This window comes from Xiphophorus maculatus, chromosome 7 (assembly GCF_002775205.1).
Source record: "Xiphophorus maculatus strain JP 163 A chromosome 7, X_maculatus-5.0-male, whole genome shotgun sequence".
Lineage (NCBI taxonomy): Eukaryota > Metazoa > Chordata > Actinopteri > Cyprinodontiformes > Poeciliidae > Xiphophorus > Xiphophorus maculatus.
Genome location: NC_036449.1, coordinates 15460661 through 15484683, shown reverse-complemented (window position 1 = coordinate 15484683; position 24023 = coordinate 15460661). Strand labels below are relative to the sequence as shown.

General features: G+C 35.0%; 1 protein-coding gene across 7 annotated transcripts; it reads right to left on the bottom strand.

The window, feature by feature from the left end:
* Positions 1-702: 702 nt before the first annotated feature.
* LOC102231839 (muscleblind-like protein 2a) lies at positions 703-23406 on the bottom strand. Of its 7 annotated transcripts, XM_023337008.1 has the most exons (10): positions 23179-23406; positions 18595-19153; positions 15063-15227; positions 14755-14961; positions 14390-14644; positions 11848-11901; positions 11356-11512; positions 7303-7338; positions 6639-6733; positions 5448-5547 (listed from the first exon to the last, which is right to left on the bottom strand). In XM_023337008.1, exons 2-10 carry the CDS (start codon positions 18766-18768, stop codon positions 5533-5535), a joined length of 1158 nt encoding a protein of 385 aa, XP_023192776.1. In that variant the 5' UTR covers positions 18769-19153; positions 23179-23406; the 3' UTR covers positions 5448-5532. The 7 variants fall into 7 exon arrangements, with proteins under 7 accessions (XP_023192773.1, XP_023192775.1, XP_023192778.1 ...); XM_023337005.1 differs by lacking the exon at positions 6639-6733 and having other exon boundaries at positions 703-5547; XM_023337007.1 differs by lacking the exons at positions 6639-6733; positions 23179-23406 and adding an exon at positions 21465-21567 and having other exon boundaries at positions 703-5547.
* Between the last annotated feature and the right edge of the window lie 617 nt (positions 23407-24023).

Genomic DNA, 24023 nt, shown 5'->3' with positions numbered 1-24023 from the left:
GATTCTTTCTGAAGCCTCCCTACAACATCTGAGTGTAAATAGTTTCACCGAGTAAATCTACAGTAAACATAAATATGGTAAATAAGTATTGATTTTGATTTTTGTTCCCAACATAGGACATGTTAAAAAAGCACACAGAAGGAAAAAAGAAGCCATTTCTTATTGTGTGTATTTGGGTCAATTGCTCCCCTAAAGGCACAAGAATTAAATTAATCAGATAAACATTGTCGGTGAACTGAAAAGTATCTCAATGGAACACACTTATGAAAGTGATTGTTAAAGATCTGGATTTTATAGTCTGCTCTGGTTCTTCTCAAAAACTCCACAAGAATTTTTTTAGTTGCCGGATTTTCCTGAGGACCATGCAGATTTCTCACAATTGGCTCGATTGTTTTGTTGCAGCTATGCAGAGTACAATAAAACATCTTAGAAGTAGGAAAACACATCATTAAAGAGGGAAAAAGAAGAAAGAAAAATGATGTTCTCAAAAGTGCTGATCAGTTGCCTTAAGTGACATTTCTAGAGGCATTTGCACCTGGAAGCTTTTTTTTTGGGATACGTACATTTTGTCTGTATGCCAATTACTTACTTAGCAGATAATCTTGGCGTACAAACTAAATTCTGATGATAATCCGGATTTCTTTGGTCTGATATAGGGCCAGTAATATTAAAATACAGATATAAAAAACAGATGTTACACCATTGCATGTATATGACATTACTTTATTTGCAATATCTCAAATTTTACACAATTTTGAATTTACATGAACAAAACTGTCCACATGAAATGTATTATTATGCACAAACAGCTCCCACCAGGATGCAACCTGATTTCAGCAGAATGGCTGCTTTAAGAGATGGCTAACTCTTTAAATGAATCATACACATTGCCAGGCTGATCAATCAAATAAACGTCAGGCATGTCAGCATGTCATTTGGGTTCGTCATACAATCTGCAACCACAACTCTAAACTTATTGAATATTAACAAAAACATCTGTCAACTTTATTTTCACTGAACAATGCAATAGTTTCAGAACAAATACAAACTCAGGATAGATCAAAGATAAGGCAAATATCACAAAGAAATCATCTTAGTCATTTGACAGTTGCCAAAGTGCTGAAGAGAGATGTTTCTTTCAGTAAGACTGAACATTCTTAATGTCCAAATCCTCATGTCTTAAATATCCAACTCTAAAACGGCCTCATGCTCCTCCTACTAAGCTCTTAGTCCGTAAAAGTAACACAAATATTCAGAAATATGCTTTACAGTTGAAAGCTAAATAAAAATAAAAAAATCTCATATCCACAGCTAGTGACAAACTGAAGTTTAAAGCAATCATACTTTAAAACTGAATACAGCTGCTGAAGTATTAATGTTTCAGCATTAAATAGAGCAGTGTGTAAGAAATGCATTCACAACTAGCATTAGAGACATCAGGGACTTTATATAAGATTTGAGATTCTCAATTAAAAGGGATGGGTATATTTTATTTTTACTTTTAAAGACACTAGTAAGGTCTTGAGATGGCTAATTTGGCTACGTATGCAAAACGTTTTAGTGTTTTGTTCCACTGTAAATTGTTTAGTTCTGCAAATAAATTTACATACAGTTCCTTCCAATAGTATTTACCTTTGTTGCATTACCAGTACAAACTTTATAGTATTTTAATGGATTTTATGTAAGAGACAAAGACAAAGTAGGGCATAATTGTGAAGTGCTGCAGATTTTCAAGTAGATTTAAGTCTGGACTTTGACTGGGACACATGAGTCTTGCGATAATCACTTGGCTGTAGCTCTGGCTGTATGTTGAAAGCTACTACATCCTGCTAGAACGTGAACTCAACTTTAATCTCAAACCCTTTCCAGCATCCAACAGCGTTTCTTCCAGGATTACCCTCTATTTAGTTCATTGCATCTTCATTTGAACTCAGACAAGCATCCTCCCTGGTTAATGCTGCCATGACAATGTTTCACAAGCAGTATTGCCCTGAACTGTATGTTCAGGGCAATATGGTAAGTTAGAATCCTTTCTCACAAAAAATTATTTTGTAAACCACAGTAAACCACTGTTCTTAAATCACAAATCAAGTTAAGAACATAGCTTTTGAAAAACAAGAGGAAAATGATTGTCCGACATATTCCGTTCTAAGCATTTGAATACATTACCAGTTTTGTCCTTTTTCATGCATAAATGGTACTGAAGAATCTACCCTTGACTGACAGCCAGTGATCTATCCCCTCTCCAGCACAAACCCTCCAGGGTGTGTTAATACCAAGAAATGATGTGAGTGAAGTGATGCACGATTGCAGTAAATTGCTACATCACCCTTTGAGTCAGAAAGCTGGCTCACTCCTACATATGTCAGCCGATACCGAGCTGTGACAATTTTCTGCTGTATCCCAGGGGTGTATTAGTATTGAGTGGACTGCAGCCCCAAACATGCTTCTGGTCTTTTTAGCCTATAGACAACCAAAAGGTGTCACAGTATGGCTTGAAGTATTTCATGGAGGACTCCGGTTTTCTGCCACACATACAACTTTGGACATAAGTCGAATGGTTAATTTTTTTTCTCATCTGACCAAAGTGCATTCTTCCACATTTTAGCTATGTGCCATACTTGCCTTGTAACAAACTTCAAGCTGTACTTTTTATGTCTTTCCACTTTTCGGCACTCTTCCATGAAGGCCAGATTTGAAAAGTGAAACATTAGCAATTGTGTTGTCAAGATTCTCCCACTGAGGTCTTTGCAGATTGTTACAGCCAAAAATATGAAACTTATGAGGCCTAATTGTTACTGTTACGTTTTCTTTAGGCGTATCAGAGCTTAAAAACAACTGCTTTCCATATGTTTTTGATCTTATGTTAAAACAAATCAAAATCATGTATCCTTTTGTGCTCACTTTGTCTTTGTTTATTAAATAAATACCTATAAAATACTAAAGTTTGTGGCTTTAAAGTAAAAGAAAATTAAAAAATTTCAAGGGATGTGCATAATTTTGCAAAGTTTTCAATTGCTTTAATTCCTGACATCCAATAAAATATCTTAATTTCTTTATTACACATTTTATTATTCTAATCTTGTGAAGATCTTTCTGAACAAAACTCAGTTTTTTGAAATAAAAACTGAGTTTTTATTTCAAGAAAATAAAAACTCAGTGAAGCACTTTGTAACATTTAAAAAGAAAGTGCTATGCAAACAATCTGAATAGTATCATTAAATCACAAGCTGTTTTAGTTTCAGATCTTTGTACAAGTGGTACAATGCACTTCTGCACATAAGCAACTTAACAGCCTTGTTTATACAGACATTCATTGTCTCTTACAGGTAACAAGGCAGTGACAAGGACTGAATGTTTTCAGTTTCTTCTTTATCCCGATTCTTTTATTTTAATAGGCTAAAACTACAAGTCAAGGTGTGTAAAGGAACTGAACAGATTAAAAGTCAGTTTAATAAATTACATTCATCATAAAATATAATAGAATACATTTTAAGTGTCCTAAGCTAGCAAAATATCCATATGTAATTATTTTAGTATTAACTAATGAAGTGTAAAATGATTCAAGGATGGTGAACAAATGCAGAATCGTCAAAAGTTTGTAAGAACCAGAACTAAAAGATGGAATAGAAAATACAAATATACAAGAGAGAAATGATTCTCTTAAAAGAAACAAATGTCAGTCTGGCTGCTGTGATGGTTTAACCACACAAATACATTTCACCAAAACAATTTTTACTTCTGAAATTCTATCAAACCAAAAAGTATTTTAACATAGTTTTTAACAATATAATTTTAAACCTGGATATTAGGCCCTATGCACAGTACACACCTGTTTGAACATCGGTGAGAAATTTATTCAAGGACAAAACCTTATCTGAATTTCGAGAAAATACTAAAGCACTGACATTGCACTGCAAACTACGCATGGAAATCTATCTCAAACATCAGTGACTTAATTAGTAGATTACTGAAGTGATTTTCACAAAAAACCGTTGAAGTATTCTCAGATGTCATTGCATGTACAATTCAGTAGCACTATAAAATACAGCCTGCACTTCACTGGATTTAGAGGTTACTTTTCAGGAACGTAAAGGTCATCCTTTCCTAAAACTTGACACTTTCCTGGAACTTTTCCAGGTCCTACCAGGTATTTTCCTGGAACTTTCGTGGAACCTTTCTGGATTTTACCAGGTACCCTGTGGAACTTTCCTAGAACTTACCAAGTTCTCTTTTCAGGAACCTACACAAAACTTGCTAGGTACTTTCCTGGAACATACTGAATATTTTCATGAGACAGGGTATATTATGAGATGGGTTGTATCTGGGTACCTGCAAGGTACTTGGACTGATTTAAAACATAGTAAGTACAAAAGAAGTTACAAGTCACTTCAAAATGCTGCTCCTTTTCTGTAGGAACTCAGTAAGTTTGAGAAAGTAACTAATAAGATTCAGGAAAGTTCCAGGCACTCAAAATAAAATCTAAGTTCAGAGAAAGTAACTTCTATACTTTGTGAAAATAAGGACTGTGTTTTGCATTTCTACCTACGATTGTTTAGGCACTTATAACATTCAAACAAAACAGTTCTGACAATGTTCACACAACAATTTTAGTTTAAATATTAGCAGTTGTATTCCTAGCAATCTTTCATGTCTGTAGCCGCTCTTCCTATAGTTTAAACCATATCTTCTAATCATCTGACTTGTAATATGAAGTTTATATTGTTAAAAGGACATAACTTTTTATGAGTGGGTCTGCTATTTGACATCAGATGAATTATACAGCATTTCCTCTCAGCATAGAGCCTGTCTATGCAATGCAAAGGCACACCAGAAGGTGGAGCACTGATCCAGTTCTCTGGGGATCTCTCTGAGCATTTTTAAAGGGATGTCCATAAGCCAGTTATCATTTTACACAACATGAGGTTAAAAGTTAGAATAAGTGCTTTCCACTGGTTTGTTAAATATATTTAAATCTGGCACTATGAAATTGTCATTAAAAAAAAAACTTTAATTAAATAGCACATTCAAGAAGATAAAAACAATCTGCAATATAGGACCAACCTGAAATTTCTGTGACCAAACTCAATGTTTTCAACCATAAATATCTACATACTTAAATGGCTTACAAGTGTTGAGATTAGTTCAAAAGAAGATTTTTATATTGTATTTATACTGTTTTGTCTGCTGTTTGTGACTTTTCTATTTGCAATTGTTCAGAAATGCCTTTTCAACAGACCAGGTTACTGTACAATGTGTATAATGAGACAAAATACTTTCATCCTTGACTTCAACAGAACCGGCAAAGGGGGGCAACGCATCACGCAAATTATTGAAAATGCATTTAACACAGGCGCAAAAGCGTGCACTTACAGCAAAGCTTCTATAATGTAAAGTAACCCTAATTTCAGTAGCAACATTATTAACATGCAGGTTGTTGTATGCTGTGTGTGATGCTAGTAGACTGTTTGTACTGAGGTTGTAAAGGACCTTTAACTGCTGCGACGTGGCACTGACGTCTGTTTCTGATGGTTACTTGAGGATGATCTGTTTCAAAAGCAGAAGAATAGTTTCACACAACAGGTTTTTAAATATGTTTTTTTTTTAGCAGCAAAACACTTTTTAAATGTTCCTCAACATCCATGTGATACAGTTTGCTATATTTAACAAAAAAAAACAGAGTCCTGCATTTTACAACTGTACCCTGAACCAAAGTAAAGAAAAGCCTGTTTCAAAGAGCTGTTTGCTTTAATCTGCAGCACAAACTTAAAGGAAATTATTTTCACTGTATTTATTCCACAAATTTATTGAGGTTGAAAAAAGTTGGGAGAAATAAATAGAAGTAAAATATATTGACTAGGACACCAGTTTAAAAGATTTTATACTGTTGACAGGTGAAACACAATGATGATCCAAACTAGTTTTGAATGGTCATTTTGAACATGTATAGACTATGGGTCAGTGTGGGTGTATGTATATGGACCCTGTTTGTAGGATGTACAATACAACTTTCGTTGGTCAGAGAAAAATAAAGTCCTACTTGTGCTCTAATATCTTATTTTTGAATAATAATGTGTTTTATGTTGTGTCTGTCCACCGAAAACAAATAACTGTTAAAATGTGTCATTAAAACTAAAAATATAATACGACATCAATGCTGTTGATGAGTGTGTGTAAATTTCTGTCTCTAACTGCACATTAAATATAAGATTTTGAGTAAAAAGAAGGACTAAAATACTGTTGTTCTTTTTGGCTTCAAAGTTACTGCAGGAGTCATAAATAAATCTCAGTCAAAATGTAATAAACACATCATGCTCTCAAACAGAACATTTACTTCTTAATATAATCTGTTGCTACTGTTTAAGTCGTAAAAAGACAACAATGAACAAAGCACAAAACATGCAATAAAAAATAAATACAACACTGTTAAGATTTCTTAAGAGGTGTTGTCTATAGTAAGGGAAAGGAATGAAATGCAGCCTAGCAGTTCTGCTGAAGGTCTACAGGTATACAAAGCTTTCTGGCTGTAAAGCAAGCATGGCATCCCAATGCTGATGAAGCAACTCCCCTGATTTAAAGATGAAGCACTGATACAGAGCTCAAGGATTTACCACAGAAAGCTTTAAAAAGGAGCAAACCTGATTGGCTGGTGCTGTTGCTGCGTAGGGGACACTTGTGGCAGGAGTGGCTGCTGCAGAGACAGTAGCAGGCGTAGCACTGTACATCATGGGGACTTTTTCAGGAGGGGAACCATGGAAGCAATGAAAAGGGAGGTGGAGCGTTATGGTAACCATAGCAATGTTTCTCGTTCTCTGGCCAAGCAAATATACAATGACAGTAGCAGCAAGCCATCATTGGGTTAGACCAGCAGATGGCATGTGATCACACGGCAAAGCAAGACAGCAAGGGAAAACATAAAAGGAGCGCTAATAAGAAATCTAATTAGGAAATTTGCTCAGAAATTGACAAATACCACAAGTGCACAGATATTTATTTATATAAAAAGACTTAAGAATTTAAAACTTTTAAATGTCAGGAATGCTGAACAAATTTCCTAATTCTTCCCAGTAGAGCATAGAAAACCTACAAACAGTGATGGAGTTTCAGAAATAACCATTTGGAATAAAAGAGGAAATTTTATACACAACGTTTTATCTTCAGAAAAGCACAAAAATGTGCCACAAGAACTTGTATTTCAATACACAATGACATTTTGGTTTTCTGGTGCTGTAAACAAATTATTTAATCTTTAGGCTATCTGTTGACTGGAAAACACAGTTTGAAGAAGATGAAATAACATACCAATGTTGTTAGCAGGAGTCATGCACAAGACAGAACCTGTGTGATTACAAAATGGGAATAACAAACTTAGTTTGACCAACACATTAACATCAGTTTACACTGGCATAGTTTAGTGAACAAGAAAGCATAGGAAATACAGTTTATGTATTTATGTGTTTTATTTGTCATGCTGTAAATAAAACATCCAAATACATTTTTGGTGATCTCATTTCCAACATTTCCAATATATTTCAAGCTTCCTTAGCTTAAAATCTTCTGTATGCATATTTATTTAAGTAGCATCCCTCTGCAGCTCAGTTTTCCATGTCACCAAACAAAATGTGTTTACTTGTATATTATGTTACATGAGACGTGTTTTGAACAAGTTCTTAGATCTGGGTTTCTTGAATCTCAGCCAACAGTTCAATATCCAATGTGAGGGATGAGAGCATCAAGTTAAAGTTACAGAAATGAACAGTTTTACTTTTATTAGTATCACATTAAACCAGTCATATTGCCTAATGACCATATCTGAAAATGCTCTTTTACGGTTTGAATCCACAGAAGCCATGCTATTGGTTTGAGTTGTTAGCAATAATTAGCAACATAATGAGAAAAGTCTGATCATTCATGTCCTTATCATTGTGTTCAATTGAGCATATAGATTTCTGATCACCATGTTCAAACTAAGTAAAACCAAACAGGATGGTTTGCACCAGTAATTGTTAATATATCCGGATCAGGTACTAATAATATTTCCATTGTTGTAGTCAGAACCATTCATATGAAAAATATCAAAGTAACACAGAAATACAAACATTTTTAGGTGCTTCATATTTTCCTTTTATAGCGATTTGGTGAACCCTGCATATTAGTTTTAACTAAAACCTCTTGGCTGCCAGCTAAAAATGCCAAATATTCTGCTGTTGGCTCCAAAAGCAAACAAGAGTCATCATGTCCTCACAGCAATAAAACAAACTTTGATGACTTTGATGATGGTACTGTTCCTTAATAACAGAAAAAATTACTATATTGCAGACCTACTATAATTTACTCTAGATTTCCATTAAACATCCCAGAATATATGGATGTTTGTAAAAAGACTTTAATAGAAAAAACCCTTAAGACCAATACGAAACCACTAAAAAAGACTCAGAGTGGGTTTTTGTCACCTTTCTTAGCTAAACTATATATTTATTTACCAGCTTTTCATAAGTCCAGGTCCTTTTTTTAACCACTTAATGGTCTTTTGGTCTGTTTTTGAAGTAATATTGCAAGCCCAGACTGCTATGTTGTATACTTTGTTCTGAACTAATCAAAAGGCATGGCTGAGATGCACATTTCTTGTTTTTTTTTCTCCCCTCCAGGAGGTCTTTTGTGGGCTCTGTCCCTTATATGAAAGTAGGCTGACAGGAAAGGGGGAAGAAGAGGGGGGAATAATGTCGCCGGGTCCGGGAGTCGAACGGCCGCGTCGAGGACTTAAGGCCTCCAAACATGGGTCGCGCTATCCCCTACGCCACCACGGCACGCCCACATTTCTTGGTTTTAATACACTTTCAATGGGGACTGCACAGTTTGACATTGGGGTAAACCTAATGAAACATAATCTACTGGGATGATAGCCACCTGTGATGAATGCTTATTACCTTTCCAGATGGAGGGGCGGCACCATTTGATTCTCTGAGATCACCGTTAATGGCATTTCTCCTTGGCATTGCACTAACACATACTCTACATAATCCAAGGGAACAAACTACTAAATATCTACTTTTAAACAGCATTGGATTACGTTATTGGATAGACTGCACTGCTAATGCCATCCTGATGTCTGTTTGAGTACATTTAGTTTTTTTACAAACTGACTTTGGATGTTTACTCAGTTAATATCACATGAAATGTAATATTTTTATGTCCTGGTGTTTAAATACTTACAGCTGAAAGACAATGTTCCCCATATTTTTATCACTGGGTTTCATATTAAAATAAATACCTTAGAGTAATTAATTTTTAATGTTCAATGGAAAAAAGAAATCAAACATTATGGAAAACAAGAGTCTTTTTTCCTCTTTTGGAAAAAGAGTTGCAGAGATTGAGAAGGTGAAACACAAAACAACAATCCCTTCTGACATCCTGCACATGTAACTTATAACATAGATGACAGGCTGCTGCAGCAACAACTTTAGTCAATATTTTTTGGATTTAATAGAAAAATGACAGCTTATTCACTTGGCCCTGCCTCTTGCCATTTTCTCTTCCATATAGCAAAGGCTACTGGTTTTGCTACTTCATCGAAGTATTGATTTTTGTTAATAAAAATCTTTGTTTCTATAACCTGGGGCTACCAAAGCGAACTTTAAAGTGATTTTATTGGAAAGTTGCACTTGGTACTTTATTATATGACATAAAATAAAAATAAAGTGTCTAAAGTTAAATCTTTTGCTCAGAAAAAGGCCTATTGAAATAATAGCACATGCTAATAAAACTCATGATTCGTTTTTTTAATTTGACAAATAAAAAAAAAATTAAAATTAAAAACTTAATCATTTTGGAAAACCTTGATATATTACACCCCTTTATTCCCAATATGGCCTGCAGATGCATTCTTAGGTTTGAAAGACCACATAAAGTGTTTTTGACATGGAATCACTGAAGTTCAGAAATGAGATACACAATGCCTTCAATCGTCACTGTATTGACCTGGGATTTTATGTGAGCAACACTAGCAGCACATAATTGTGGTGTAGAAGAAAAAATAATATGAGGTGTTGCAAATTATTCATTAAAAAAATAAAATCAAGGTGTAGCAAGCAATCCAGAGCAGTCAACTGTTTCAAAAATTAAAATTAAATCAGTCGGATGTGACTTTGATCAATTTCAAGAGTTAAATTAATAAACAGACTTTCTATATAATTTAATCTCAATAAAAAAAATACAGAATGAAGGCTTTACAGGTTTGCCTGGTGTATAATAGTCAAACAGCATCTTGAAGATCAAAGATTAGCTAAACAGATTAAGTTATGGAAAAGTACAAGCAAGGTTACGTTTCAAAACAAGAGCCCAAGCTTTAAGCATCTCACAGCTCTCTGTTCAGTCCATCATGAAAAATTAATATTGCATGACACCAAATATATTGAATCACAGGTGTCATTACAGGTTTAATTTGAGCAGCATTGCCATTGCAAAGGATATGTTGAATGAAAATTTGCTGTACTATTATATGTATTTATATTCTGAAAGCCAAGATTACATATGATCCGATAAAAACTTTCAAAGCCCTTGATGCCTAAATCTTGTGCTGATATTAATGACTTATATTTTAGTTGTAAAAAATAATATTAGTTAAATATTTAAATAAAAATGGCAATTTCTTGCTTTCATACTATTGTGCAGTCCTAATGCAAACCTAGCAAGACATGCTGGTCCACTAAAAATGACTGGCAAGAAGAGAGAGGATTTTTCATAGAAGCAATCAAGAGGCTCATGGCAATTCTGAAGGAGCTGCAGAGATTCACAGCTCGGGTGTAAAAATCTACAGAGAGAAATCAAAATCTGTCCTTTATAAAGAAGTGGCATGGGCAGGGGACAGTGGAAGAATCTGATTTAGCTATATCAGACAAATATTGATATTTGTTTTGGCTCAATTGGAATATGAACCAAAAGGCAGAAAACAAGCAATACACATCGCTGTGAGCACACCAATCCCAGTAAACACAATCAAGGTTTGGGGATCCTCTTATTTAATTAGGATGTAAAGCTGGTCAGATATTTAGTTAGACTTACAAGTAGGATGGTTTAGATCAAATTCATGTCCTAGCCAAACCAAAGCGCAGACCTTCTGAACTATCTGAATATCTGTGGAAAAATGCTCCTATCCAATCTGACTGAGCTGGAATAAAACTCATACCATGCTTGTGACACACTAATGTGTTGATTTGTCACATAAAATCAAAATAATACACTTTAAAGATTGTGTTGTTCCAAACTGTGAAAAGATTTAACATATGAAATTTGCAAGGCACTGCATATAAAGCACGTTAATAAAAGTTGTATTAACATTTCTGATAAAAAGCTCACCTGCAGGATAAAATGCTGCTGTAGCCTGCTGTAACTGTGAATTAGCCAGAGCCTGCTGGTAGTGCAATAAACTGGGTGAAAGGAGAGTGCTGGCCCAGCTGCTCTTCTCAAGGGCTGGTCTCTTTGGTAGGGGCTGCAGGATGCTGGGTGGGAAGGCCTGAAAAGGGACAGAAAGACACGTGAAGCCTTATAAATCCTCTCTCATTGTGTTCAACTATAATGCCTGTTCTTAAATTGCTAAAGAGTTCATATTTATATTTAAAACAATAATAAAAGATGGGGAAAAACAACCACAGTTGAAGCCTCAAGTTAAGATGAGGACAAAATATTAACAAAAACAAAGAACAAATTTGGTAGTTTAAGCATTTACTGATGGTGGCTGTGCACAGATAAGATGCTACATGAAGAAGCTGCAAATCACAAATGAGAAAAATAAAAAAAGTTTTTTTCAATGACACAACAGCTACATGCAAAGCAAAAGGTGAAAAGTACCAGGTCTACAGCTGCCTCGAGGGGTCGCTTCATTGCTTTGGCGGTCGACTGAGTCTTTTAATAGCAGGCAGCGAGCACATGATGGCAGTGGGCCAATGGGGTTCAAGCGCATTAACATACAGGTAACAGCAAGAAGAGGTGCATCATGGAGGACAGCATTGTGGGAAGGTGAGAGGAGGGGGGAAACAAAAACAAAATAATCTGAATGCAGTATACCACATAAATATTCATGCACAGTAACAAAAACATATTCTAGGGTAATTAAATGATTAAAAAACACTAAGTCAATTAGTTTAATAAGTAGATTTAGCAAAGATTTACTATGATTATGTGTAAATACATATACCCTCAAAATGCACTTGATAGATTTCACTAGATGAGCTCAAGGGAGGTTAATATAATCAAAATGTAGTAAAATTAGTGGAGCTTTGCACAAATAGCAAAGTTTTATTATGCCAATCATATGGCTCTGAAAGAGGGAAATAAATGAAAAACACAGCAGGCACTGAAAATGTTACTGTTAAATGAAAGATGACTTGGTTTTATGAGAGCCAGCCCAAAGAAGTGCCACAAATCACAGATGAAACATGCATCCAGCGTCATAAAACACAGAGTGGAGCTCCATTTACTGCATTTACTGCAAGGTTTTGGGTGGAATGATGGATGCCTCCTTTACATATCTATTACATAAAAGAATACAAATGCTTTTGAGAGTAAAAAATGAAGTCTATTAAAAAATATAGCAAATATATGCATAATGATGACACTGGACCAAAACAAGACAGCTCTTTAGTGTCTCATTGCTTTGAAAAACTACACAAACTCTTGTATATGTCATATATTATCTTGGAATCATCTGCACTCTTCTCCTGACTAATACGTTCATGCAAATAGACCCTTTTGATTCTTTGTAAGTTTAGCTTTAGATTACAAAAATGCAAATTAGAAATGTTAGAAAAATACCACATTCCTGGATAGTCTGACTCACTTTTATGAGGCAGATCTGAACTCAGAAAGAGTGAATAATAAAAAAATCAACCAAAATGTGCATTTTTGCTGAAGTTTGTGCAAATAGTTTTTTACCTTTAAGAAAAATCAAGTAAAAAGTTTAGACAGGTTGCTTACATAAAAAACTGGGATTTAGGAGAAGTGTGTTTACTGTTAGGATCCACCGTACACTACATGACTGTACTGACTAAGCCTTTCCGGATGGCTTTGAAGAAATACACATGCTCTAAATTTAGCATTGCAATGGAAAACAAAGTAGCTGTTATTATACTAGAAAGCTGTTATTATACCCAATCATGGTTCCACGGTATCTTCTGCAACAAAAGTGATTCTTCTTTAGGCCTAGGAAATGCTGCTATGTGATTTTTCTTATTCACCAATGTAAAGAGAAAACACAGTTTTCTTTTGTATGACAGAAACAATAATTCCTTCACTATAAGGTTTCTTTACAACTTGATGTTTTTGTAGCTCATGAAAAAATATTAAAACTTTCTATGGCTTATGGGGAATAGAAGAAATTCAAAGAGAGATCAAGAAAGGTTGACATAATGAAATGGCAACAAAGTCCACATTTTAAGGACAGTAAATCCTTACTATAGATAAAAATGCAAATGGATTTTCTGAAAATCTATCCTTTTATTTCCAGTTTATAATTTTATTACACATTTGGTTGGCCTATCACATAAAAATTATAAAATACTTTGAAGTTAGAAGATAACAGGCTAAAATGTGAAAAAGTTTAATGAGTGTTATTGCTTTTGAAAGGCGCTGCATATTTTCATCAATTCTACCAATAAGATACACCTGCAGAAACACAAAACAATGATTTCAGTCAAAATTCAATTTTTCTATTCAAGTATGTTGAATATTTTTGATGTTTTATAAACAGACTAATTTTAGTAACATGCAAGATGTTATATTTTAATTTATTTTTTTAGCAGTGAATACTTTTGCAGATGCTACAGATCAGCATTCAACAAACATCTACTGAGAACAAAATTTAAACCGTGTAAACAATTTGACCTAACTGGTCCCATATGAACATAACAAAGAGTACTTTTGACTTCTGTGATGTGCATATGCTTATCATTATCTCTATAGAGAATACTGACATATTTTAGGTTTTTCAAAGCTTTTTTGATTACATTTGATTTGTGTTATATATAAATATTGGCTGTTCTATTATTTAAGCATATGCAACAAATTCCTTTTTGTCTTGTTTTATATGTGAACATACTGTATTTCTCAGTTAACAGAATATAGTAGAGCATACTGTGTAAATTGTGCAAGTGAGGCTGTCTGATGGCATATTGGAAGATGTTAACAATAATGCAGTATATAACGGTCATGTTTTATAGCACTATGCAGCAGGAGATTCATATATCAATTGCAAAAAGATTTTCAATTCAGATTTTCTCTGCTTGAACTACCAGATCTCGCTGGCTGAGACACAGCCTATATTCTGTCACAGTGTGGAGGCGACTGATGAACTTAATTACTTAAGAGTCACAAGGAGCATAAGGCTCTGTCTTACCATGGCTGCAGCTGTGGCCTGGCCTGCCACCCCGGTCTGACTGACTTGTTGTTGACTGGATTTGATTTTGGCCTGCAAGTGTGCAGGCGGGTGAAAATACTTGCACTTCTCCCTGGAGCAGCGGCTCTTGATGTAGTCCATGCAAACAGTGACTGTATTATCAGTGGTGTCAATCATTGGGCTGTCAGTGGGATGAGCAAAGCGGCAATCTGTCTCCCCTCTCGAGCAGTTACCCCGCTGAAACTCCCGGCACACCTGAAAGAAGTTATTAAGACAGAGAAAGGAGTTTAGCTGCAGCCCATTATGAGCCCCAGAAGTATTAATGTGTTTTTATGTTAAATTAAACTTCCTGGAGCTTTTAATACCTCTAATTTGTCTGCACGCGGCAGCTTCTGTGATGGAGAAGAAGAAGATGAGGAAGAGGAGGAGGAGGAACACTGGACCGTGACAGCTGAGCTGCCAGGGACAAGAACTGGGGTGCTGGAGAGGATGTCTGAGGGAATGAGACTCATTCCATGGTTCAAAGGGGTGATATATGACCCATAACCAAGACTGGTATTAGTGCCAAGTCCCTGTGGAGCAGAAGATGTTGACAACGAGGAGAGAGGACCTGTGTTACATTTTAGTCACGAAATAAAAGTAAGTTGTTGCTGAGTCATTCTAAGGATCTCACCATAGGCTGCAGACTTGGTCCAGGGATCATCAGCTGCATCTGCTGAGCAAGCACAGCAGCAGCTGTCTTCTGCTGGATAAGGTTGTTGCGCCCATTTATCTCCAACTGGGTTTTCAGATGAGAAGGAGGATGGAGATACTTGCAGTTTTCTCTTGAGCATCTGCCCTACATTGTGAGAAAACCCAGAAAGAAATTAAAAATAAACACAGAAGCTGTCAAACTTCTATTTGAATTCATCTTGTTATGAATACAACTATTGATCTTTGACAAAAGAAACAACACATTTAAAATACACTCGTATAAAAGCATCACCCATTTTACTTAATGGTATAAAAATATGCTTCAATTATAACTGTTTCATAACTAAGCACTACATCATGTCAGGCATTATAGCAATATGACTAATAAAATTGTAGAGCAGCTTTATTTAAGGACAAAAACTGAATGTTTTAAATATTTCACAACTACTATCTCAGTGGTAAGTTTCAGAAATATTTCTGATCCAAAGAAAAATGTTGTAGGTCCCAGAAACTCTCATATTCCAACTTTTCATTGAGTTGTGTCACATGTTGCATCAATATTTTCTTGACAAAAGTATCCAATCATGTGCCACTTTGCGTACATTCTTGTTCAACCTGCCTGATCCTTTAACATGTAATTTATGCCCTGCAAATCTAACATTTCACCATATTAGAAAATAATTGGGCAGAGCATGTTAACATCAACATTAATGACATAAATAGACACAGAAAGGCTTCCTAAACTTTGCCTGTTTATTTGGTTGGATACATTCAGTCTTCTTTTCCACTAATGTAGAGCAGCCAAATTTGTCTGAGATGTTATTTTTAATATAGATATAAAATGTTAAATTCAATTTTTTTTCTCAGTTTGAGTTTACATAATAGTTTTAAGCAGATGCCTTTTAAATGCCTCGATGCATCTCCTAAGGCTGAAGTGTAAAGTCATGAAAGCAACAGGATAGGTTTTGCGCATCAACAACTCTGACAAGTCATGAGATACCAATGAGTCAAATATCAAAGCCTGAGCACATTCCTCTTACAGCAAGTTGGGTCTGTTAGGACACATTTGTGCAGCATCAATAGTAATTGCCTGGAATTTAACAAATTATAAGGCCATAGCATGATGAAGATACTTAAACATTAGAAAAAGTATAGGTAAAAACATCTTCCTGGGTAGCCAAAGATGATTATTATGAAAACACGTGGTGGTTTAATATTATTTATCTTCCCTCAAAACCAAATTTCAAAGCTTAGACTCAGTGGCTTAAAAGAAATCTTCACTTAATAATACATTCCTTCACTTGGTCAGTGCAAATTCAAGCGCTACAGCTCCCCTCAGTAAATCTATAGGAGTCAGTGGTTCATAACTCAAGTTCAAAAGTTTAACGTGGTGAAGAAAATCATACCTTGAGTATTCTTACAGCAGCAAGAACACCTTGCTACCTAAAGAAGCCAAAGTAAAGTATCCAGTGAGATAGTCCTTTATAGTAATTTGCTCTATGGACTTAAAATCAATGGACTCCGCTCCACAAAATTTTTTTTTATCTAAAGCTAATATTAAGAAGAATTAACATAAAGTACAAAAACTCTTTTAAACACAAAGAGTACATGACAAAATTACGTCACAAAAAGAAAAAACTTTGTGGCTACATTTACAGATATGTTTAAAATAATTTAAGTATTAATTCCCCCTTTCAGATAACAAAATAAGGGATCTATACTTTCTGTTAATGCTTTCAGCCTCTCGACTATAAGGGCACATGGAGCAGTTCATAAAGGTAAAAGGAAGAGCTCAAGCAGAGACTCAACATGAGAATAATCCCAGGAGCAAGCTGTACGGGACGTGCAACTGAACGTGTTAGAGTGGATTAAGGCAGAACCGGCTCCATACAAGCAAAGGGAGCAAGGATAAACTGGCGCTAATCCAATTGGATGAAAGATTAATTCTTTTAAATATAACCAAATATAATAAATGGCAGGTATTTTGTCTTTAATGGAAAATTGTTTGATTGTTTGGAATTTTACATGATATTTGAGATGACTGTGTCCTAATTTAGTGTGGTTTTGATTTTAAGTGTCTGGAAGTGTCGGCATCTTTATCCGGTGAGGGACTTTGAGAAATCTTCACTGGGGAAAATAAACACTGAAAATGGAAAGGATTATTTCTGCTATTAAAACTTTAAGAGGAAGATTAGAATTACTTATCTTATTAAATGTCATTTGTTTGATCAGTGCAGTAAACTAAGACCCTACATATTTATTAGCACCCTGATAAAGAAGCTTGAATCTTTTATTGGATCAGTATAATCTCATTTTCCTGAAGTTCTCTGACAGCAAACCTGGAATAGTTTTATCTTACCTCACCTCCTTTGCCTTTTTTTTACTTATAAATCTTCCTTTCTTCAATGGAATGTTCTCTTATTGTTCCCATTTTGAATAACTGTAGAGGAGTTGACCTCTATGACTGTTTGATACCCCATGCAAACAGGAAGTCAGATGACAAATTAAACATTCTTAGATATCTTTACCGACTTAAGTAAACAAAGTTCAAATGAATAAAAGCTTTAGAGGGAATGCACATCAGAGTGCTGCACTAAAAGAATCATTTATTAGAAGACTGTGCAAAACTTTAGAAGGTGTCAATAAATATGGTGGACATATCTAACTGCTGTTATGAAAAACCTGTGAATTAAGTTGTATTTAATGTAATAGAACAGGCTAATTGATCCCATTCTACTAGGAAAAACAGCCACCAAAAGCAGATATAAAGTATGAAACATCTTTAAATATTGCTTAAGATCAAAGTTTGTAAATGGTGCATTTAACTCAGCAACTGTTAGAGTTACTGCTAATATCAAAACATTTCCATATTAAAGCAAACAAATTTGTTCATTTTACTTCAAATGGTGAGTTTTGATACCAAAGCAGTTGCTATGAATCACATTATATCCAGTCAAATAATGTATTGATTAGCAAATAGTGGCTGTGCCATATCAGGTAAACATGAGACAAATATATGGGGGAATGTTTCTGCCATAATTCGAGAGCACACATTTTCAGTTTGAAAGCAGGACTTCATGTCTTTCTTCTCAAAACTTATTATGCTTGTATTAAAAACTTCTGCTCTCTTTCAAATACTCACTATGCTTGCGAATCATTTTCTGCTGCCGCTTGGAACAAAAAAGTTCCAAGTTCGCCTGGCAACCTCTCAGCCAATGGAATGAAAGTGTTGTACTGGGTGGGTTTGTTTTCTTCTAGTGGGTGTGCCTGTGTGGCATCAATTGTAGCAACCTGTGCCGCTATCTATTTATAATGTGTGCTCTCGAATTATGGCAGTAAAATTCCCCATACAAATAGGTGAATGTTGACCATAAATACTTAACAACATGACAATTTACTATGTCCATTAATTTTAATACAACAAACTGTTAATTGTGACATTTTTTCAATCTAATTGTTCCATTATAGGTGAGGTTCACTTTAGAATAAAGAAACAATGACATATATCTTACCTTCAAAGAGTCAAAGCAGGCAATGACTCTTCCATTTTCCACCTGGCAGCTCTTGGGTGGATGTGCAAATTTGCATTCCTCATCACTGCGTGAACAGTTTCCCCGCTGAAACTGGCGACAGACTTCCAATGTCAGCCATTTGGTGTCTCTTACTGAAGACATATTTAGCGCCATGTCCAAGAGGTTTCACCACACAGTAAATGTTAAATGTCAACCTCACGGTTCAAAGAAATCCCACAAAAAAAGCTGGAAATTATTACAACATGTAAGTGTAAATGCAGCTTTGTTCTTTTCTTTTTTTTTTAAAGAATCCACATCCAGATGTTATTTCAGCAAAACGTTCTTAGGTCATTTTCTTCTCTCCGTTTCTTCTTCTTATGGCTAAAGTTCAGTAATCTTCTTGGTGCTGAATGTGTGCAAACCTGCACCAAACGGTTTGCTGTCGAGATTTCATATGCTAGTTCTTAGATTGGTTTTTGAAAACAGAGCATAGGCCAGCTATGACTGGGAACCAACTTCAGACTGGGGTTGTCTTCTCAAAGGCACTTCTTTTGCTGATCTGAAAGGGAAAAAACACAGTTGAAGGTAAAATGCCTTCCAGTAAAAGTTACAGTATGTTTATTTAAAACTAATTATTTTAGGTCATTTTGAAAACTTTTTCAAAGATTTTAATTTGGTTGTTTTGTTTCATTTGCACTGTTGTTTTACTAAGAGACAGTGAAATTAAAAAATCATTTTTCATATTCCTTCTCTTAATAAATAAAGGAAATAGCTCACTAGTTACTCAATGAATAATTGATACTAAGAATTGGTCTTATCTAGGTTTGTCTTAATAAGCAATAAATGAATTAGTAATAATCATATAATAAATTTAAAACAAGATCAATAATTTCCATTTGCATGACAATTTTGTTTACAGAAACTTCTTTTTTTTTTGTTTTGTTTGTAGTTTCAGTTGTTTTGTTTATTTATTTTGGACATATATAATATATTCCAGCTCCAGTCTTAAATGTTCATTAGAATTTAAAGTTTATTGATCTTTGAGAATGTGTTCTTGCATTATTATCCCATTACCATGATGAAACTTGAAAATGATCGCAATGACTTCTGGGACAATTTATTGTCCAGCCAAATTTACGATTGTGACACTCCTAGTCCCATCTGACATGAGGCAAAAGATAGATTTCCCCCTTTCACACTGAAATGTTCCAGATCAATAAACAAATAGTGATATCAAACTAACGTGTGAAGCTTTTCCTTAATGATTTTCTGCTAGAGAGTAGATTTCCAGATTCGATCAGATATTGTCCAGTTTATGAAGACCTAAAGCAGCACTGGTCATTTCTTGATGCTGATACTGAGCTTGAGAATAAAGCATTTTCATTCTTTGGTCCCTCCACCTGGAAAATGGGGAGTTCAAATTTTTAACAAAAATATTTGAAAATAAGTCTGTAGGCACTTGCCCTTGTTCTCAGAAAAACTTCCCTGTTGATTTTGTATGGAACTGATGATCATCATCATCAAAGATAAATCATCAAAACACCAGTGGGAATTTGTAAAAATCTATTCAGGAAGTAAAGGAAGATTTTTCCACTGATTACTCAGAAGGTATTATTTATTTTCTACATGACATTTTCAGTAAAATGTTAACAATAACAGATTTATTTACAAACCTATTATTATTTTACATCTTCAGAAAGATGCCTGTCTGAAAGATGCATTTTTTCAGGCATACATTAGATATAATTAAATCATGTTAGTATGTAGGAATAATAGTTAATAAACATTTTATTTTTTAAAACATTGAATCCATACAGAACTAAGCCCCAAATTAATTTTATTTGACATTTTCCATCCTAAACAAAAACACCTACAAAATACGCTCAAATTATGCTAAACTCTGCTATAATTTATGCATCCACAAAGTGTCTCTCTAATTAAAAAAATGTTTACCACAGTAGTTATAAAAATCCAACTAAACATCAGTAAGATTTTTTTTCTCTTTGATCTTGCTCACAGCATTATTTAATCATTTTTTGAGAGAGATTACAGATATTCTCATTTCTAACTCAACTTGTAATGTAACAACAAAGCTGCAAATTTCACCTACATAACAACAGATTTTTTTAGGCCACACTTCCTCATCAAACATTAGCTTGTTGCATGACGCGCACAAAGCCTCAGCTGTTTATCTGCTCGACCATGTAGCTGAGTAGAGACATGAGGATCAATTAATCAATACCAGTATGTGAATATTTCCGAGCTCTAATCTATAGTTGGTGTACATGTGTGCCAAACTTTTGGTTACTGTGCCAATCTATTCCAGCAATACATACTTTTCTTTGTACACTAAAGTTTATAGGTCAAATGCAGCGCTCGTCCATGTTTGTTAGTAACATTACATGAACATCTGGCCAGAAATCCTGACTCCAAGTACACCACGCCTTATGCAGATAAGAGATAGTAACAAGGAACATAAACACCAGACGCTGGAAGAGGAAGAGAAACCAATCTTAAATCTGTTAAATCTTAAATCTGTACAGTAGATAAATGACTAAAAAGGTGGAAAATTATGGTAGTTAATTCATTCATGAATTTAAATCTTTGGCTTCTCCCTCAGAAGAAAAGATCGTGCTCAGACTTTAAGACACACCTCTGATGTTTTTCCTCTTTCTTTTTAACAACCGTCTGTGAAAAACCAAAGCATACAGCAGCAAATTCCTTTAGGCGCAAGTCAGGAAACGGGTCAAAGAAAGACTGCCTCTCTCACTCCATGCAGCTCTAAACTGCTTTCTGAAGCTGATAATGAAAGCTAGATTAATATTTTGGGCTGCTTGGTTGTTACAATCATGACAATTAAACACTCTTACCCTCTCCTTCCTGTCCCACCGACTCACAGACTAAAAACTGGATTTATTTTCCAAACAGTCAAAACAAACTGTCTGCCAGGCTCTGACTAAAACATTCCCAGCCACCCCCTTCCTGTCTGTGTGCTGGGCTCTGGAAAGACCCTCCCAGTCTGAAACCATCCAATAGGAACGTGGCAGCAGATCCGCAACTGGAAACTTCCTGCTAATCCACCTATACCTTCAGTATGACTACTGGAGTCCCACATTTACTCATTGAAAGCACAAAAAAGCGCTGGCTCGAATATTTTTAATATTCTAATATGTTCTTAGAGCTAGTTACTTCGCAACCAGGCATGTGTCACAAACTGTATTTTAATTAAAGCCTATCTAAATTACAACTTTATCTAAACTCAACTCTATAAGAGGCAAGCTTTCATTTCAGATAGGTTTATTTTTAGACTACTGTCAAAATCATATGAAACTGATTCATATGTGTTGCTCTCTTATATATGTATGTATTATGTACGTATAAACGTTTGAAAAGCAAACCACATTAATGCCTCAGATTATTTTAATCCTAGTCTTGAAACTTTAATTTGTTTCAAAGCATACTGTAAACTTTGATCATGTTTTGGATGATTTTTGTTTTATTCTTAGGCCACAAAGCAGTTCAAACATATAATACGGTTCTACCTAGGCTAGAAATATGGCTACTACATTTGTAAGTTTTTTTAAATTAGCAAAAATTAAATAAATACAACATAGTTTGTAACCTCGTTAAATCATCTATCGCTGTCTTTCCCAAACCTTTTAAACTCCAGAGGCCCACATTAACAGTGGCAGTGACTTATGATCTAACTAATGATTAAGTAAACACTTGTAATCCAAGCAAACAGGTGCGTAGTTGTTATTATTGGTGAGTCAGTAACTGTGCCTGTCACTGGATTTGCAGTTATAGTGGCTGCACAATAAAAAAAGAGACAACTTTTCATTTCTTGATTTTTAATCTGTATACTGTACACAAATGTAGTATTTAGAACAGAATATTCCCTTATTTCTCCATTAAGATGGAAATTCCCAATTTACAGCAGCAAAATTGAAAATCAAATGGAAGTACAGAGATATACATTTTAAAAACCACCACAAAAGCAACACTACAGCTACTAATACTTCTACTTCTCCTGCTTCTACAGCTACTACGAATAGTAGTAGTAATAATAATAAATTCACAGCAGACTAGGATAAAACTGGAATGAGTAGTAAATCTAACATATACATCCATAAATATTTCAATGTATACTTCAAAGTTTTTTACTTACATACTGAGTAAAACTGCCTGAACAACCAATGCATTGTTTTGATGCATTTAGAACAATTTTAATTTCTTGTAACAAATTTATCATAAATAAGCTTTCATCAAACAGTTTAGTTATACATCTTGATTTCTGAATTTGAACTTCACACCCTATGCCGATTTGCGACCACCAGTGGGGCCCCGGGCCCAACTTTGGGAACCGATCATCTGCCTGACGCTATTTTCTATCACACCTTGTCATCAGCACAGATTGATGGTTGAAGGAAAGCAGTGATTTGCATCCTTTTCCTCACCTAAAAACGATGTTTTTTGTACTTAGCTGTCAACCTATATGCAGCACTGTCACTATAAAACACGATGGGATACCTTAACTGTAATATGTATTAGCTTGTGTCAGCGCTAATGAGAGGATCTGCTTACCTCATCGTTAGGAAAGGATTTCACGCAGCAGCAGCCAGGAGGACACACGGACAAAACGGCGACTGAACTAGCGGAAAACAAGATGTCAAGTGCCCCCAATGTGTCTGTTCAACAGTCCGTCTAATTCCTGCCCTGCACCAAGAATTAAAGCTTGTCCGACCTAATTTCTTCACCACTTTGCAGCGCTGCAAAGATTTAAGCAACAAGCTTTTGACAGCTTACTGTACGACCGTCATTTTAATGTAATGACGTAGTTTTCCGGGGTGAGCCGAACAGCAAATAAATAAAATACACCCGTATATTTGTCGTTTTAAGCCTGAAAGAATTAACCAGAGGTTATACTTCAACATTATACACTTACCTTTAGATATTTCTGACGCTATGATAAGAGTTAAGCGGAGCAATTGTGTAAGGTGGGTGTGCTAGCACCCCCGTTAGCCGCCACAGAGTGGTTCAGTCCACACGAATGCCAGCAGGCTAAAAGGGCAAGGTTTTGCTTGTTACCAAGGAAACAGCAGTAAAACCATGTGGGTTTTTTTTTAGATTACTTTATGTAAACACTATTACATGCACACATATAAACAACTCATTAAGAAATGTAATATTTGATTTAGAAAACACATACATTACAATTGCACCAAATGATTCACAATTGTTTTGTGGCCAAAAGAAGTAAACGTGTTCATATTTTAATATAAACGAATGTATGGTTGACTTCTTGATGATTATTTTTGTTAAAAACTTTTAATTTGTGCAGCTGTAGTCAGAAGCTAATAAATCGTCAGCAGAATGCACCACTGCAGCTATACGCTCAAGGTCAAATAACATAGAAGCTAGCCCAGATA

Bases quoted from the DNA above. Each gene is read 5' to 3' on its own strand.
- LOC102231839 (XM_023337005.1), bottom strand. From the start codon at position 18,768: ATGGCGCTAAATATGTCTTCAGTAAGAGACACCAAATGGCTGACATTG. The intron at 14,962-15,062 runs GTGAGATCCTTA...TCTGCTCCACAG, and splicing joins GACCAAGTCTGCAGCCTATG to GGACTTGGCACTAATACCAG. The intron at 14,645-14,754 runs GTATTAAAAGCT...AACTTCTTTCAG, and splicing joins CGCGTGCAGACAAATTAGAG to GTGTGCCGGGAGTTTCAGCG.